Genomic DNA, 16,983 nt, shown 5'->3' on the forward strand with positions numbered 1-16,983 from the left:
GCGAGTCATGTATTGAGGCACTGTGTGCAGGAACTGCAGATGCTGGTTTATACTGAAGATAGACACAAAGTGCTTGAGTAACTCAGCGGGTCATGCAGCATCTCTGGAGAAAAAAGATGAGGGCCGTTTCTACTCGGAGCCTTTCTTCAGACAGCCTTCTACAGATCCGAAACGTCACTCATTCATTTTCTGCAGAGACGCTGCCTGACCCGCTGAGTTACAATGGCCCTTTGTGTCTATCTAGTGTGAGGTGCTGTGGGCAGGCTATCGATCCCAGCCCCTCACCGCAGCATTTCCAGTAACTACTCGACATGTCCAACCACAGTCTCGAGCCGGACAGTAGCTGGGCAATCTGCAGCCACAATCCTTCGTTCTCGTACGTACCAGGAACTTGATTTTCTTCAGGCTGAAGGTGGCGGAGCTGCGTAAGTGGTCAGCCAGGCGCCCCGGTGTGGCGATGACCACGTGTGGTTTCCTGGCCAGTTCGACGGCCTGCTTGACCATGTCTGTGGAGGGAAGGGGCAGATGGTTGTGAGGGGACGTGGCGGGAGGGTTACAGCAACGCAGAGCGGGCCGCAGTAGGCGCGTCGTACACTCACCCATGCCGCCAACCACCACGCAGTCCTTCAGGGACAGTGGCTTCCCCAGCACACGGAACTGTTCTGCAATCTGGTAGGCCAGCTCCCTGCAAAAGGCAGCAAATAGACTCTGATTAAAGGCATCATTAACAGACACCAGCACCTCAGGTTCATACTCTGCCCCCTAACCTGCAGAACGTATGGGGCGGGGCGGCACAGTAGCGCAGCGGTAGAGTTCCTGCCTTACAGCGACCCGGGTTCAATCCTGACTACGGGTGCTGTCTGTACGGAGTTTGGACGTTCTCCCTGTGACCGCGTGGGTTTTCTCCGATTTCCTCCCACACTCAAAAGATGTGCTGGTTTGGAGGTCTGAAGGAGGGACTCGACCCGAAACGCCACCCATTCCTTCTCTCCAGAGATGCTGCCTGACCCGCAGTTCTTTCCTACACATGGGTTTGTAGGTTAATTGACTTCGGTAAAAATTGTAAATTGTCCTGATGTGTGTAGGATAGTGCTGGTGAATGGGGCTGAATGGCCTGTTTCTGCACTGTATCCCTAAACTAAACTAAAGCGTTGGACAATGCCCTGTCCATCACAGGCACTGACCTCCCCATCATCGATGGGATCGAAAACATGGAACAGTACAGGACAAGAACAGGTCCTTCAGCCCATAATGTCTATGCCACAAATAACGCCACGACCATCACCCATATATCTGCACATACCCCATATCCCTCCATTCCCTGCACATCCTTATGCCACTATCGATCTGTCTCAACCCCCCCCCCCCCAGGCACTCTCCTCTCCTTCTTCCCCCCCCCCCCCCCCCGCCACTATTGCAAAAGGCTTGTCCCGCACATCTCCCCCAAACTTTGCCTCTCTCACCCTGAATTTTGGTAATTGGATCTACGGGAGGCGCTGCCTCAAAAAAGTTCTCATCTCATTGGTGCCATCAGGGAGACGGTACAGGAGCCCGAGAACTGTGACCTCCAGCTGGAAACAACAGGTCAGTGTGCACCGGAGGGAAGAGAAACGGGTCAACATTTTAGCTTGCAGACCCTGTACCACGACTAATACAGGATCTCGACCTCCCCCCCCCCCCCCCCCAAACACCTTTTGCCTCCACAGATGCTGCCTGACCCACTGAGTTCTTCCGGTGCCCCATTTTTATGCAAGATTCCAGCATCTCGTTTCTCTTCAGTCTGTTGTAAAGGAAACGGCAGTGAGCAGGCAAGATGGCCTGGGAATTCACAGCTACCTGGTCGGTGCCAGCACCAGGCAGAATATTCCATACGGATCCTCCGACAGCTTCTGGAGAATGGGGAGAACGAACGCTGCCGTCTTCCCGCTGCCGGTCTTGGCACAGCCGAGGCAGTCCTGGCCTAGAGTACAGGGGAAAATAAAACCAGAGTCAGAGCTGGAGACATGAGGGAAGAGAAAAAGGTTAGAACAGGATGGACTGCACCACACCGAAACAGGTCCCAAAATGCTGGAGTAACTCAGCGAGTCAGGCAGCATCTCTGGAGAGTATGGATAGGTGACATCACTTATTCATGTCCTCCAGAGTTTAGCTTAGTTTAGAAATACACCATGGAAACAATTCCGTCCCAGAGTCCGCGCCAACCAGCGATCACCGTGTACACTAATTCTACACTACACATTAGGGACAGTGTCAGAACAAAGTCAATTAACCTAAAAACATGCACGTCTTTGGAGGAAACCACAGCAATATAGTCCAACCCATAGATAGAACAACGATACAGAGTGCAGAACATAGTTCTCAGAATTGGAGCGCTTCAGTTCCATAGACCAAGTCCAATGTCCACAATGAGATAGAGGTAAATCGGACAGTGATGCAGCAGTAGAGCCATTGTCTTACAGCGCCAGAGGCACAGGTTTGATCCTGACCACAGGTGCTGTCTGCGTGGAGTTTGCACGTTCTCCCTGTGACCATGTGGGTTTCCTCCGGGTGCTTGTTTCCTCCCACGCTCCAAAGATTTGCATGTCTGTCGGTTAATTGGCTTCTGTAAATTGTCCCCAGTCTGCACATCGTGTATGTGTATGTGACAAATAAATTTGACTTGACTTGAAGTAGTGCTCGTGTACAAAGTAATCGCTGGGGGGGGGGGGGGGGGGGGGGGGGGCTGTTTCCAAGCTGTATCTCTAAAAGCTTATGGAAGGACCATTCGAAAGCCAGATAACCCAGCAATTGTTCCTGAGTCTGGTGGTGCACGCTTTCAAACTTCTGTATTCTGTATCTTCTGCAGGTCGGGAGTGGGGAAAAATGCCCTTCTGCCATCGAGTCCATGCCGACCATTGATCACCCGTTCACACTAGTTCTATGTTATCCAACTTTCCCATCCACTCCCTAAACATTTGGGGTAATTCAACATGGGGCACGAAGCTGATTAACCTATAAACCTGAATACATAGACACTCAAAGCTGGTGTAAGTCAGTGTGTCAGGCAGCACCTCTGGAGAGAAGGCGTTTTCGTGTCGATCTCACCGCGGGCGTTGGTCGGATGGGCCCACGATGGGTAACGGAGGTCGGGCTAGGTAGGATGCGTCGCCAAATACAAAGAGGGGCGGACCATTGGGGACTGTAATAGACGCTTTGTAGCTTTGACGGCACCCTACACGTGGCGACTCTTTGCATACTTTGTGTGAGGTGTGCAAAACATGTCACATGTGCTAATAAAGTATCAAGCGATTTCCAGCGTAAGCCAGCATCTGTGGTTCCTTCCTACACAGCCTACAGCAGACCTGGCTGCACGTCTTTGGGGTGTGGGGTGAAACCGGGGCGCCCGGAGAAAACCCCACGCAGGTCCCAGCCAGGGAGATCGTACAGAAACTACGCACAGAGGTGGGGATCGAACCCGGGTCTCTGGCGCTGTTCGTTCGTTCGCTCGCTCGTGTGTCAGACGACGTTGTGCCATCGCTTTGCCACAGCCAGTGCCACATCTGTGAAGACCGTCCGCACTGCACTGCATGGCGCTGACTGTAAGGCAGCGACTCTACCCCCTGGCTGCCCCACCACCCACTCTACCCCCTGGCTGCCCCACCACCCACTCTACCCCCTGGCTGCCCCGCCACCCACTCTACCCCCTGGCTGCCCCGCCACCCACTCTACCCCCTGGCTGCCCCGCCACCCACTCTACCCCCTGGCTGCCCCACCACCCACTCTACCCCCTGGCTGCCCCACCACCCACTCTACCCCCTGGCTGCCCCACCACCCACTCTACCCCCCGGCTGCCCCACCACCCACCCCCCGGAGACCCGGGCGGGGCAGACTCACCCCTCAGGATGGCGGGGATGCAGTTCTCCTGCACGGGAGTGGGCTGCCGCATGCCCAGCTGCCCGCCCTGGTCGGCCAGCCAGGCCTGGAGCCCGAGCGCCTGCAGGCCGCCCCTCGCCATCACTGCCGCCATTACCGTCGCCCTGCCGCCCGAACGTCATCGCGCCCGGCGGCCCTCACGTCATCGCGCCCGGCCCCTTACGTCTTCGCGCCCGGCCCCTCACGTCATCGCGCCGCCGCCTTGCCACGTGTGCGTCGCCATCTTTGATGCTGGCGGAACTGCTCTACGCGCCATGCCGCGACCCCCACCCGCACTCAAGGTGTCCAGATAGATGCAAAGTGCTGGAATAACTCGAGGGTCAGGCAGCATCTCTGGAGAGAAGGAATGGGTTGACACCCTAAGAGACAGGTGAATTTTGCAGGAAGGAACTGCAGATGTTGGTTCACACGGAACATGGACACAAAGTGCTGGAGTAACTCAGTGTAAGAAAATAACTGCAGATGCTGTTGCGAATCGAAGGTATTTAAATCGAAGGTATCAGTCTGAAGAAGGGTCTCGACCCGAAACGTCACCCATTCCCTCTCTCCTGAGATGCTGCCTCAACTGCTGAGTTATTCCAGCATTTTGGGAGTAACTCAGTCGGTCAGGCGACATCTCTGGAAAGAAGGAATGGGTGACGTTTCGGGTCGAGACCCTTCTTCAGACCCGAAACGTCACCCATTCCTTCCCTCCAGAGATGCTGCCTGTCCTGCTGAGTTACTCCAGCACTTTGTCTTCTTTTGTATATAAACCAGCATCTGGAGTTATTTGTTTCTACTACTTGTACAATGACAATACCTTACTCAGTTAGATATGTAGGAAGGAACTGCAGATGCTGGTTTAAACCGAAGGTAGACACACAATGCCGGAGTATCTGTCTAAAGGGTCTCGACGTCACCTATCCATGTTCTCCAGGGATGCTGCCTGACCTACTGAATTTCTCCAGCACTTTGTGTCTATCTTTGGTATAGATCAGCATCTGCAGTTCTGTGTTTCTACGTGCTGCCTGACCCGTTGAGTTACACCAGCACTTTGTGTCCAAATAAGTAAGACAAGCAGATTAATTGTAGGTAAACATTTGTCCGGATTCGGGTATTATGGACAGAAAATGCATCTTTGATGATGAAATAGCTAGAGTTAAAAGTCTTTTGTAAACTCGAATCATTGAGTATCTAACCAACGCATAGAGGTAATTAATAGCGGGAACAGAAAGATGATCTCCAGTCATTACATTGGAAACAAGCTGGAGATCACAGTGTTGAAGCCTCTGGTTTGACCCATCCAAAGGACATTGTCAGACAAGATGTTTTCATTCCAAAACGTAGGCAATTAAAAAAAACAAAATAATTAAGAATAATTTTATGAATAAAATCTTTGACAAAAGAAAATAACACCAATGGGAAACATTTCAAATGGCAATCAGTAGAGGTTAAAAGATAATTCACCCACTTAAGAGCTGTATCTGGTAGAGATGCTGCCTCGCAGCACCAGTGTTCGATCCTGACCACGGGTGCGGTCTGTGTGGAGTTTGCACGTACTCCCTGTGAGCACTTGGGTTTCCTCCGGGTGCTGTGATTTCAATAGACAATAGACAATAGGTGCAGGAGTAGGCCATTCAGCCCTTCGAGCCAGCACCGCCATTCAATGCGATCATGGCTGATCACTCTCAATCAGTACCCCGTTCCTGCCTTCTCCCCATACCCCCTCACTCCGCTATCCTTAAGAGCTCTATCCAGCTCTCTCTTGAAAGCATCCAACGAACTGGCCTCCACTGCCTTCTGAGGCAGAGAATTCCACACCTTCACCACTCTCTGACTGAAAAAAGTTCTTCCTCATCTCCGTTCTAAATGGCCTACCCCTTATTCTTAAACTGTGGCCCCTTGTTCTGGACTCCCCCAACATTGGGAACATGTTTCCTGCCTCTAATGTGTCCAATCCCCTAATTATCTTATATGTTTCAATAAGATCCCCCCTCATCCTTCTAAATTCCAGTGTATACAAGCCTAATTGCTCCAGCCTTTCAACATACGACAGTCCCGCCATTCAGGGAATTAACCTAGTGAACCTACGCTGCACGCCCTCAATAGCAAGAATATCCTTCCTCAAATTTGGAGACCAAAACTGCACACAGTACTCCAGGTGCGGTCTCACCAGGGCCCGGTACAACTGTAGAAGGACCTCTTTGCTCCTATACTCAACTTCTCTTGTTATGAAGGCCAACATTCCATTGGCTTTCTTCACTGCCTGCTGTACCTGCATGCTTCCTTTCAGTGACTGATGCACTAGGACACCCAGATCTCGTTGAACATCCCCTCTTCCTAACTTGACACCATTCAGATAATAATCTGCCTTTCTATTCTTACTTCCAAAGTGAATAACTTCACACTTATCTACATTAAACTGCATCTGCCATGTATCCGCCCACTCACACAACCTGTCCAAGTCACCCTGCAGCCTTATTGCATCTTCCTCACAATTCACACTACCCCCCAGCTTAGTATCATCTGCAAATTTGCTAATGGTACTTTTAATCCCTTCATCTAAGTCATTAATGTATATCGTAAATAGCTGGGGTCCCAGCACCGAACCTTGCGGTACCCCACTGGTCACTGCCTGCCATTCCGAAAGGGACCCATTTATCCCCACATCCCAAAGACGTGTGGGTTTGTAGGTTAATTTGCTTCTGTAAATTGCCCCTCGTGTGAAGGGAGAGGATGCAAAAGTGAGATAACATTAGTTCACAAGGGTGGCAGAGTGGCACAACTGTTGGTGCTGCCGCCTCACTGCCACAGAGTCCTGGGTTCAATCCTGACGTCAGGAGTTGTTCGTGCAGAGTTTGCACATTCTCCCTGTGACCACCTGGGGGGCCACACACTGATGGGTTTCCTCCAGGTGATCTAATTTAAGTTCAGTTTAGAGATACAGTGTGGAAACAGTCCCTTCGGCCCACCGAGTCCGCGCCGACCAGATATCCCTGCACACTGACACTATCCTACACACACTAGGGATAAGTTACAATTTTACCAAAGCCAATTACCCAACAAATCTGTACGTCTTTGGAGTGTGGGAGGAAACCGGGGCACCCGGAGAAAACCCACACAGTCTCAGGGAAAAAGTGCAAACTCCGTACAGATAGCACCGGTAGTCAGGATCGAACCCGTGACCTGCGTGGGTTTTCTCCGGAAGCTCCGGTTTCCTCCCACACTCCAAAGACGTACAGGTTTGTAGGTTAATTGGTTTGGTATCATTGTAAATTGTCCCGAGTATGTGTAGGATAGTGTTAGTGTACAGGGATCGCTGGTCGGCGCGGACTTGGTGGGCTGAAGGCCCTGTTTCCACGCTGCATCTCTAAACTAAACTAAATACTGCACAGTTCAGGTCCACATAATACCGAAAGATGATGAAGACATCAGCAATTACAACGATAATACAAAGTTACCAGACATCTCATTAATCATAGCAGAAAACGCCGAATAAGCTAGATTTATCTCCCTGGTGAACAGAGGCTTGAGAGACAATGTTATCTAGACCATTAAAATTATGAAAGGGTTTGACAGTGTATTCATGCATGATATTTTTTTGGCCCTGCATTGATCCCATCTCAATCACTCGCTATTAAATCCGATCAGGAATTCGGGATGGGCTCCTTTTCCCAGGAAATGATGGGAATGTGGAAAGCACTTCCCTGAGATGTAATTTCAGGGGCAGCTGAATAAACACACAGGGAACGGAAGGAGCTGGTGATGTGCAGGGATGAGGAAGGGATGGCGGGAAGTTTTGTGGAGCAGAAAAATACCCACAGTCAATTTGACCAAGTGGCTTCACTGGGGTGAAGCGGTAGAGTTGCTGCCTTACAGCGCCAGAGACCCCGGTTCGATCCTGTCTACGGGTGCTGTCTGTATGGAGTTTGTACGTTCTCCCCGTGACCGCGTGGGTTTTCTCGGGGTATTCCGGTTTCCTCCCGCACTCCGAAGACATACAGGTTTGTAGGTTAATTTGGCTTTGGTAAAAATTGTAAATTGTCCCTAGTGTGTAGGGTAATGTTAGTGTATGGGGTGATCACTGGTTGGTGCGGAGTCGGTGGGCAGAAGGGCCCGTTTCTGTGCTGTATTTCTAAACTAAACTAAAACTGAACTAAATCAGATTCCAAACATATCAAATCAACTTTCTAGTTTTAGCCATGGAGAAATAATCAACAAGAGTGTGATAACTATTTACCCGCCTCCCCTCCCCTCCTCCCACGCATCTCTCTATTTTTCTCTCCTCGTCCTACTTTCTCTTTCTCTGCACCATTCCTCCCCTTCCCCTCTGCCTCATTTCTCCCCGCCTTCATTCACCCCCATGAGATGAAGATCGGAATTTTCCCTGGTCTTCCCTGGAGAAGTGGGGATTACACAAACCCAATCCCACTGAAGGCTCCAGAGTTCGAGGTCATCCAGAGTGCAGAGCCAGGGCCGCCAATAACGACACGCACCACAATGCAATCTTAAAGAGCGGTCTACACTAATGTGAATTCAAAGGCAGATGTGGAATGGATGTTGGTGCAGTACAACTTCTTTCTATTACTTTCCTCATTTCTTCTACATGCTCCTTCCCCCAACCGCACACCACTTTTCACTGCCTCGTTCTTCACTCTCTTCTTTCCTCCACCTTGGTCTCCCAAAGGGTTGCCAACTTCCTCAGTTCCAAATAAGGGACAAAGGGTGATGTCACCGCCCCGTGCCCCATGTGACCTCACCCAGCCAGCGGCCACGTGCTCCCGGTCCACCAATGGTGGCCCCCGGGCCGGGAGCCCCTGACGGAGGTTGAAACGCAACCTGCCTCCCGGCCCGGGCGGCCGCCATTGGTGGAGCGGGAGCACGTGGCTGCTGGCTAGGTGAGGTCACGTGGGGCGCGGGGCGGTGACGTCACCCTTTGTCCCTTATTTAGAAGTGAGGAAGTTGGCAACCCTACTAATAAGGGACAAGGGCGGTCCTGTAGGGGACAAACTAATCTAGCCCAAAATACGGGATGTCCCGGCTAACACGGGACAGTTGGCAACCCTAGTCTCCCATCAGCCACCAATCTCCCCCATCCACTCCTCCTGCCACACACCTTTCCTTCCTATCAGCTCCTTCATCACAATTCTTTACTCAGAGGACGGTGAATCTGTGGAATTCTTTGACACAGAAGGCTGTGGAGGACAAGTCAGTGGATATTTTTAAGGCAGAGATAGATCGATGGATTTTTGATTCGTACAGGTGTCAGAGGTTATGGAGAGAAGGCAGGAGAATGGGGTTATGAGGGAGAGATAGATCAGCCTTGATTGAATGGCAGAGTAGACTTGATGGGCCAAATGGCCTAATTCTACTATCCCTTATGCCAATTCATCCCCTCTCATTCTCACCCTCTGCCTCTTCCATAAATTCATACGTTCTAGGAGCAAAATTAGTCCATTTGGCCCTTCAAGTCTATTCCGCCATTCAATCATGGCTGATCTATCTTTCCCTGTCAACCCCATTCCTCTGTCTTCTCCCCAGAACCCCTGACACCCGCACTAATCAAGAATCCGTCAATCTCCACCTTAAAGATGTCCATTGACTTGGCCTCCACAGCCAACTGTGGCGGTGAATTCCGCAATGAATTCTGCCCTTCCCCCCTCCCAAACACATTCTGTTTCACACTCTCCTGCCTCCTCTCACCCCTTTTCACCACCCACCCACTCTCTCTCTTTACCCCGTCCCTCTCTCCCACCCTACCTTTCCCCTCTTTCTCCAGGCACCTCCATCTCTTACCCTCCATTTTCCTCTGTTCCCTTAACCCATTCAGTAGCCTTTGCTTTGCCTTCCGTTTCTCTCCCTAATCTTCACCGTAACATCCTCCCTCTCTCCCTGGCCTTTCTTCCTATCTCTAGCCTCCCCAACCCTCTTTTTCACCTTCCTCATCAACTTTCCTCTCCCTTCCCTGCTCCTCCACCCCCTCCTCTCTTCCCCTCCTTTTCTCTCTCTCCTTCTGATCACCATGCCCCTCTCTCTCCCTCCTTCACCATTCTCAACCTTCCCCCTCTTCTCCCTTCCTTTGCCGTAGCCTTTTTTCTTTCTTCTCCCATCCCTATCATCTCATTCTTGCCTCTCTTACATCCATCTCCCCTACTCAGCCCTCTACTCAGCCTCCTCTCCACCCTGCCATCTCTCTCCCATTGTCCCCCCCCCCACCCTCTTTGTTCCCAATCCCCTCATTTTCCATTCCCATTAACTTCCCTCACTCTCCTTCACCTCCTCCCCTGCTATCTCTCTTCCCCCTCACCTCCTCTCCATTCCCGATTCATCCCATTCCTCCCTCCTCTCACTCCTTCCATTTCCCATCCATCTCCTCCCTATCTCTCCCTCCCTCACTCTCGTCTGCCTCCTCCCTTCCCAACTCACCTCCACCTCTTCTCCTCCAACTTTCCAACCTCCTACTAACCCTTCTTCCCACTCCCTCCGATCTCCCCGTCTCCTCTTTCATTCACTCCCTCCCCTTATTCCATCTTTCACTTCTCCACTTTCACCCTCTCCCTCCCCTCCCTCCCCCATCTCCCCACCTTTTTCTCTCTTCCCCCATTTTTCCCTCCTTCCCCACTTTTACCTCCCTCCTCACTTTTCCTCTCTTCCTCTCGCCCCACTTTCCCTCTCACTCCCCCCCCCCTCCCCTCCCCACTCTCTCTCTCTCTCTCTCTTGTTCCCTCCCTCCCTCTTTCTCTCCTCCCTCCCTCTTTCTCTCCTCTCCGGTTCTTCCTCCCTCCCTCCCTCTTTCTCTCCCCCTCCCTCCCTCCCTCCCTCTTTCTGTCTGTCCCTCTCTCCCTCCCTCCCTCTCTGTCTGTCCCAGTCCCTCTCTGTCTGTCCCAGTCCCTCTCTCCCTCCCTCCTCTCTGTCTGTCCCAGTCCCTCTCTCCCTCCCTCCCTCTCTGTCTGTCCCAGTCCCTCTCTTCCCTCCCTCCCTCTCTGTCTGTCCCAGTCCCCCTCTCTCCCTCCCTCCCTCTCTGTCTTGTCCCCAGTCCCTCTCTCCCTCCCTCCCTCTCTGTCTGTCCCAGTCCCTCTCTCCCTCCCATTCCCCCCTCTCTCGCTGTCTCTCGCTCCCCCACAGACGGCAGCAGCGAGCTGTACTGGGAGCTGTACCCGTTAGTTACTTTGTTCTGATGCAGGCAGCGAGCGGAGCAGCGGCTCGGAGCCCGGGGACAGGCAGTGGGCAGCCGGCGCCAGAGGCAGGAGGCAGCCGGCCACGACCCTGAGCCCAGCGCGGCCAACAGGCGCAAGGGAACCGGAGCGGCGGGACTCGCGGAAACGGCGGGAGAGGAAGCGGCTCCTGGAGATAAACATGGGGTGAGTGGGAGAAAGTGGGAGAAAGTGTGGGAGAGAGTGGGAGAGAGAGAGGGAGGGGGAGAGAGAGAGAGTGGGAGAGAGAGAGAGAGAGAGAGAGAGGAGAGAGAGAGAGAGAGAGAGAGGAGAGGAGAGGAGAGAGAGAGAGAGAGGAGAGAGAGAGAGAGAGAGAGAGAGAGTGGGAGAGAGAGGAGAGAGAGTGGGAGAGAGAGAGAGAGAGAGAGAGGGAGAGAGAGAGACAGAGGGAGGGGTGAGAAAGAGGGAAGGAGAGAGAGTGGGAGAGAGAGAGGAGGGAAGGAGAGAGGGAGACAGAGGGAGGGGGAGAGAGAAGAGGGAGAGGGGGGAAGGAGAGAGGGAGAAAGAGGGAGGGAGGGGGGAGAGAAAGATGGAGGGAGGGGGAGAAAGAGGGAGGGGGAGAGAAAGAGGGGGGAGGGGAGAAAGGGGGAGGGGAGAAGAGGGGGAGGGGGAGAAAGAGGGGGAGGGGGAGAGAAAGAGGGAGGAAGGGAGAAAGAGGGAGGGAAGGAGAAGGGGAGGTAAGGAGGGGGGGGGAGTAAGGGGGAAAAGAGGTGGAATCAGGGGGGAGGAGAAAGGAAGCGGGGTGAGGGTGGGTGAGGGAGGGGAGAAGGAGTGAGAAGGGGGGGTATGGAGGAGGAGAGGGGGAGGCAGACCGTGGAAAGGATGGGGATGGGGAGGAGGAGAGAGGGAGATCGTGGAAGGAGGAAAGGAGGGAGGAAGATTGATGAAACAATTGTGGCAATTAGAAAGAGAAGCAGAGAGAATGGGGAACAAGAAGACACAAGAAACTGTAAATGCCAAATCTTGAGCCAAATGCAAAGTGCTGGTGGAACTCAGCGGCTCTGGCAACATCTGTGGTGGGACATGGACTGAGGAAGGGGGCCAACCTGAAGTGCTTCTGTGCACTGGACAAATGCTGCTGACTTGCTGAGCTCCTCCAGCACCTTGTTTATCGGATAATGGTGGAGAGAGAGTGAGTGGACAGGATAGGAGTGGGGGGAGAGGTGAGAGGGAGAGAGAGAGTGGGAGAGAGGGAGGGGGGGAGTGGGACGAGAGGGAGGGGGGAGAGGGAGGGAGTGGGAGAGAGGGAGTGGGAGAGAGGGAGTGGGCAGAGAGGGGAATGGGGAGAGGGAGTGGGGGAGAGGGAGAGAGGGGGAGTGTGTGTGAGAGAGAAAGGAGGGAGTGTGTGTGAGAGAGGGTGAGAGAGAGAGAGAGAGAGAGAGAGAGAGAGAGAGAGAGAGAGACTGAAAGGAGAGAGAGAGAGGACAGAGAGAGAGAAGAGAGAGAGAGAGAGAGAGAGAGAGACTGAAGGAATGAGAGAGACTGAAGGAATGAGAGAGAATGAAGGAGTGAGAGAGAGAGATGAATGGAAGAGTGAGACGGAGTGATACAGAAAGAAGCAGAGTGATCGACGGAGTGAAGAAAGGTGGAAGGGGTGAGTCAGACACTGAGGGGGAGAGTGGGAGTAAGGGGGAGGGAGGAAGAAGGGGAGAGAGAAAAAGTAGCAGGGGAGGGGGAGAGGTGGAGTGAGGGAGAGTACAGAGGAGAGATGGAGCAACGTGTTGTGGGTGGGAAAGAGACGATGACGAGAGAAGGGGAGGGTGAGCAGCAAAGAATGAAGAACGAGAGTAACTGACCCCACATTCAGTAGAGTGAGAGAGTGGGAAACAGAACGAGTCAGACATGTACAATGTGACATTTGGAACAGAGAGGGAGGCAGTGGGAGATAGATTACCTCAGCAACCGTGAACTTCTGTGGACTGGATCTTTAGTTGCATTATAGATTTTGCATGAGTATTAAGGTTATAAATGTATTGAATTTTTGGATTGTTATCTGTGGGTATATATGTGGGTGCTTTTAAGTCTGCTAAACTGCTGCAAGTAAGAATCTCATTGTTCCTTTGTCGGTGCTTGTGACAATTAAACACTCTCGACTCTTGATTTTTGTTTCCAAAAATTAACTTTATTCAGGATTATACAAAATCTATACAAAACAAGAACAGGGCAAAAAACTCTTCTGACTTTCTCAGCCATTAAACGTTCATTAGTGTTATATTCGGTCGTGTTCACATACTATCGTTACATACACCAGGCACCCCTTGCCACTCATGTGGGGCCCTGGGTTAATATTCCTTCCCTTGTCTGAGGGGCGTCTCCCCCCCCCTGCCCCCCCCCCCCCCCCCCCCCCCCCCCCATGTCCTGTCGCAGAGGGACCCTAGACTGTGGTCCTCCCCCACAGAGCCTTGGCGTTGGCTGCACCGAGCTTCAGTGCGTCCCTCAGCCACGTACCCCTGCAGTCTGCAGCGGGCCAGTCGGCAACATTCCCCAACGGACATTTCGCTCTGCCGGGAGGTCAACAGGTTTCGGGGCCAGACCAAAGAGCGTCTTTCACCAAGTCGATGATCTTCCGGCCGCACTCGATGTCCGTCTCCGAATGTGTCCCTGGGAACGGACTCTTGACGGTGAGAATAGACACAAAAATGCTGGAGTAACTCAGTGGGACAGGCGGCATCACTGGAGAGAAGGAATGGGTGACGTTTCGGGCCGAGACCCTTCTTCAGACTGTGAGAGACAGGAGCGTAACGGAGAGAGGAGCCGAATGGAACTCTGTATGTGAGTCTATCTCGCTTCACAGTAAATCCGTTAGGATTCGTACTGGGAGAGGAAAGACTCACCAGCCTTTCATCATGGGGCTCGGGTGCCATTGGCATGAATTATATTGAGGATTCTCAGCGCCAGAACCCATACTTTGAGTCACAGAAGGTATTTCTCTTTTTAACTACCCCAGAAATTTGATCCATTTACAGCTCAGCCTAGGTACTATTCGCTGGTACAGTTTCCTCAGCCTGGAGTAACTGGTTGTACTTTAGGTTTTGAGAACATTTAGGCAGATTTGGGTAGTGGCGGCACAATGGCACAGCGGTAGAGCTGCTGCCTTACAACGTCAGAGACCCGGGTTCAATCCTAACCATGGGTGCTGTCTACGGAGTTTGTACCTTCTCCCTGTAACCGCGTGGGTTTGCTCCGGTTTTCTCTCACATTCCAAAGACGTGCAGGTTAGTAGGTTTCGTTGGCTTCGGTAAAGATTGTCCATTGTCCCTAGTGCGTGTGTAGGATAGTACAGGGATCGCTGGTAAGTGCAGACTCGATGGGCCGAAAGGCCTGTTTCCCGTGCTGTATCTCTAAACTAAACTAAATCAATCCTTAATATAAAAAATAACCACCAATAAACCATTTATGGCAGGGTTGTGAATTGATTTAATTCTGCTATTGCAAGGGAAAGTTGTAGGCACAAGGAATTGCAGATGTTGGTTGACAAAAAGTGCTGGAGTAACTCAGCCGATCAGGCGGCATCTCTGGAGATCATGGGTGACGTCTCGGGTCGGGATCCTTCTTCAGAGTTTTGAAGTCTTTAGACTTTAGAGATGCAGCGTGGAAACTGACCCTTGAGCCCACTGGGTCCGCGTCGACCAGCGATCACTGCGTACACAAGCACTGTCCTACACACACAGGGACAATTTACAATTCTACCAAAGCCAATTTACCTGCAAACCTGTACGTCTTTGGAGTGCAGGAGGTAACCGGAGCACCCAGGAGAGAACCTACGCGGTCACGGGGGGAACGTACAAACTCCGTACAGACAAGCACCCGTGGTCAGGATCAAACCCCGGGTCTCTGGTGCTGTTTGGCGGCAGCTCTGTCACCGTGCCACCCCTAAGTCGCCTGTCCGTGTTTTCTGGGGATGCTGCCTGACCCGCTGAGGAACTCCAGCACTTTGCGGCTTTTTGTGGAGGAAAACTGTGTGGAATCCTTGCCCACGTCAGATAGTCCTCAGCAACATTGCGTGCGTTTCAGCTTTATCCCTGATAACCTTCACTCGAGCAAACTAGAGCAGCTCACACACAGGGTTCGTTCCTGCCACCGTTTTAACCATTTTCTGCAGCAGCTCATTGTTGCTGTTAATTGCTTTTACTGAGATTTTGTTCTCACCGCCCTCCACTCCCTTTCACATCTCACTTGAGATTTGGTCATTGTATTCTTGTCCACGCCAATTAGCCTGTTTTTTATCTTTATTTCCCCGTTTTGGATTTCATTGAAATGACCAGTTGACCTGATAGGGTTGTGGTTACACCATCTCGTACATCACCTCCTCTCTGCAGCTCTGCTCCCATCCTGTCTTGACCCTGCTGGGGAGTATCAAGGAAACTCTTCCCTTGAATTAACTTGATCATCTTCAGTCCTACGTCTAATTGAGTGAAAGGTACAGCGTGGAAACAGGCGCCTCGATCCACAGAGTCCACGCCGACCACCCACTCACACTGGTTCTATGATACCACACTTTCTCATCCACTCCCTACACACTAGATACTGGTTTAAACCGAAGATAGACGCAAAAAGCAGGAGTAACTCAGCGGGACAGGCAGCATCTATGGCGAGAAGGAATGGGTGACGTTTCGGGTTGCGAAACGTCTGAAGAAGGGTCTCGACCCGAAACGTCACCCATTCCTTCTCTCCCGAGATGCTGCCTGCCCCTCTGGGTCACTCCAGCTTTTTGTGTCTATCCTCCCTACGCACTAGGGGCAGTTTTCAGCGTCCAACCAACATAAACCCACACGTCTTTGGGAAGTGGGAGGAAACCGGGGCACCCGAAGAAAACCCACATAGTCACAGGGAGAACGTGCAAACTCCACACAGACAGGGTCAGGATCGAACCTGGGTCTCTGGCGCTCACCAGCGTGGTAGCGGCTCGACCAGCTGCATCACTGTGCCGCCCAATCTCCCCAACATCAGAAGCTTACCCAGGGTGGAGATGTCAAAGACTAGGAGGCAAATTGTGACGGTCAGAGAGGAAAATATGCACGTTTTTTTTTAACACAGAAGGTGGTGGGTGTCTGGAACGCGATGCCAGGGATGGAGGTGAAGGCAGATAGGATAGTGGCATTTAAGAGGATTTTAGATGGGCACATGGATATGCAGGGGAATGGAGGGATATGGATCACATGCAGGCAGAGGAGATTAACTTAACTTGGCATCATGTTCGGCACAGACATTGTGTGCTGAAGAGCTTGTTCCTACACTGTGCTATTCTACATTCTATACATCACCACACCCTCCATTCTGGCATCTCGATCATACATGATTTTAATCGCTTCTTCATCAACAGCACGGTGGCACAGCGTTAGAGTTGCTGCCTTACAGCGCCAGAGACCCGGGTTCGATCCTAACTACGGCTGCTGTCTGTATGGAGTTTACACATTCTCCCTGTGATCGCCTGGGTTTTCTCTGGGTGCTCCTGTTTACTCCCATTATTCAAAGACATGCAGGTTTATAGGCTAATTGGCTTCTGCAAATTGTCCCTGGAGTGTAGGATAGGTGATCGCTGGTTGGCGCGGACTCGGTGGGCCGAAGGGCCTGTTTCCACATTGTATATCTAAACTAAAAACTGAGCTATGAGGTAACCCTCCTTGGACCTAAGATTTCAAGAGAGAGTTAAATTTAGCTCTTCGGGGTAAAGGAATCAAGGGATATGGGGGGAAAAGCAGGAACGGGGTACTGATTTTAGATGATCAGCCATGATCATATTGAATGGCGGTTCTGGCTCGAAGGGCCGAAGAGCCTACTCCTGCATTTATTTTTCTATGTTTCTAAGCTCTAGAATTCCCTCCCTAGGATTCTCCGTCTCTCTATCTACTCCCTCTTCCTATGTTCCCAGTCAAAA

At 51.9% G+C, this 16,983-nt stretch overlaps 2 protein-coding genes across 3 annotated transcripts in view; one reads left to right on the top strand and one right to left on the bottom strand.

Moving 5' to 3' along the window:
- The window catches only part of ddx49 (DEAD (Asp-Glu-Ala-Asp) box polypeptide 49), a 60,218-nt gene that overhangs the window by 6,920 nt on the left and 36,315 nt on the right, over positions 1–16,983 (bottom strand). Inside the window, exons 1-4 of one of the 2 annotated variants that reach the window (XM_078423869.1) lie at positions 3,874–4,041; positions 1,837–1,960; positions 600–685; positions 385–506 (exon numbers count right to left, since the gene is read on the bottom strand). In XM_078423869.1, coding sequence (XP_078279995.1) covers positions 385–506; positions 600–685; positions 1,837–1,960; positions 3,874–4,006 — 465 coding nt within the window. In that variant the 5' untranslated portion in view covers positions 4,007–4,041. Of the gene's footprint in view, positions 1–384; positions 507–599; positions 686–1,836; positions 1,961–3,873; positions 4,042–16,983 lie in introns of those variants that run through there. The other variant, XM_078423870.1, reaches the window with a different exon arrangement.
- LOC144606989 (homer protein homolog 3-like) overlaps positions 11,069–16,983 on the top strand; it is a 36,135-nt gene continuing 30,220 nt past the window's right edge. Inside the window, 3 exon segments of the mRNA XM_078423498.1 lie at positions 11,069–11,137; positions 11,139–11,186; positions 11,188–11,252. Of these exon segments, the coding sequence (XP_078279624.1) occupies positions 11,069–11,137; positions 11,139–11,186; positions 11,188–11,252 (182 nt within the window).

Source organism: Rhinoraja longicauda, chromosome 28 (assembly GCF_053455715.1).
Source record: "Rhinoraja longicauda isolate Sanriku21f chromosome 28, sRhiLon1.1, whole genome shotgun sequence".
Classification (NCBI taxonomy): Eukaryota; Metazoa; Chordata; class Chondrichthyes; order Rajiformes; family Arhynchobatidae; genus Rhinoraja; species Rhinoraja longicauda.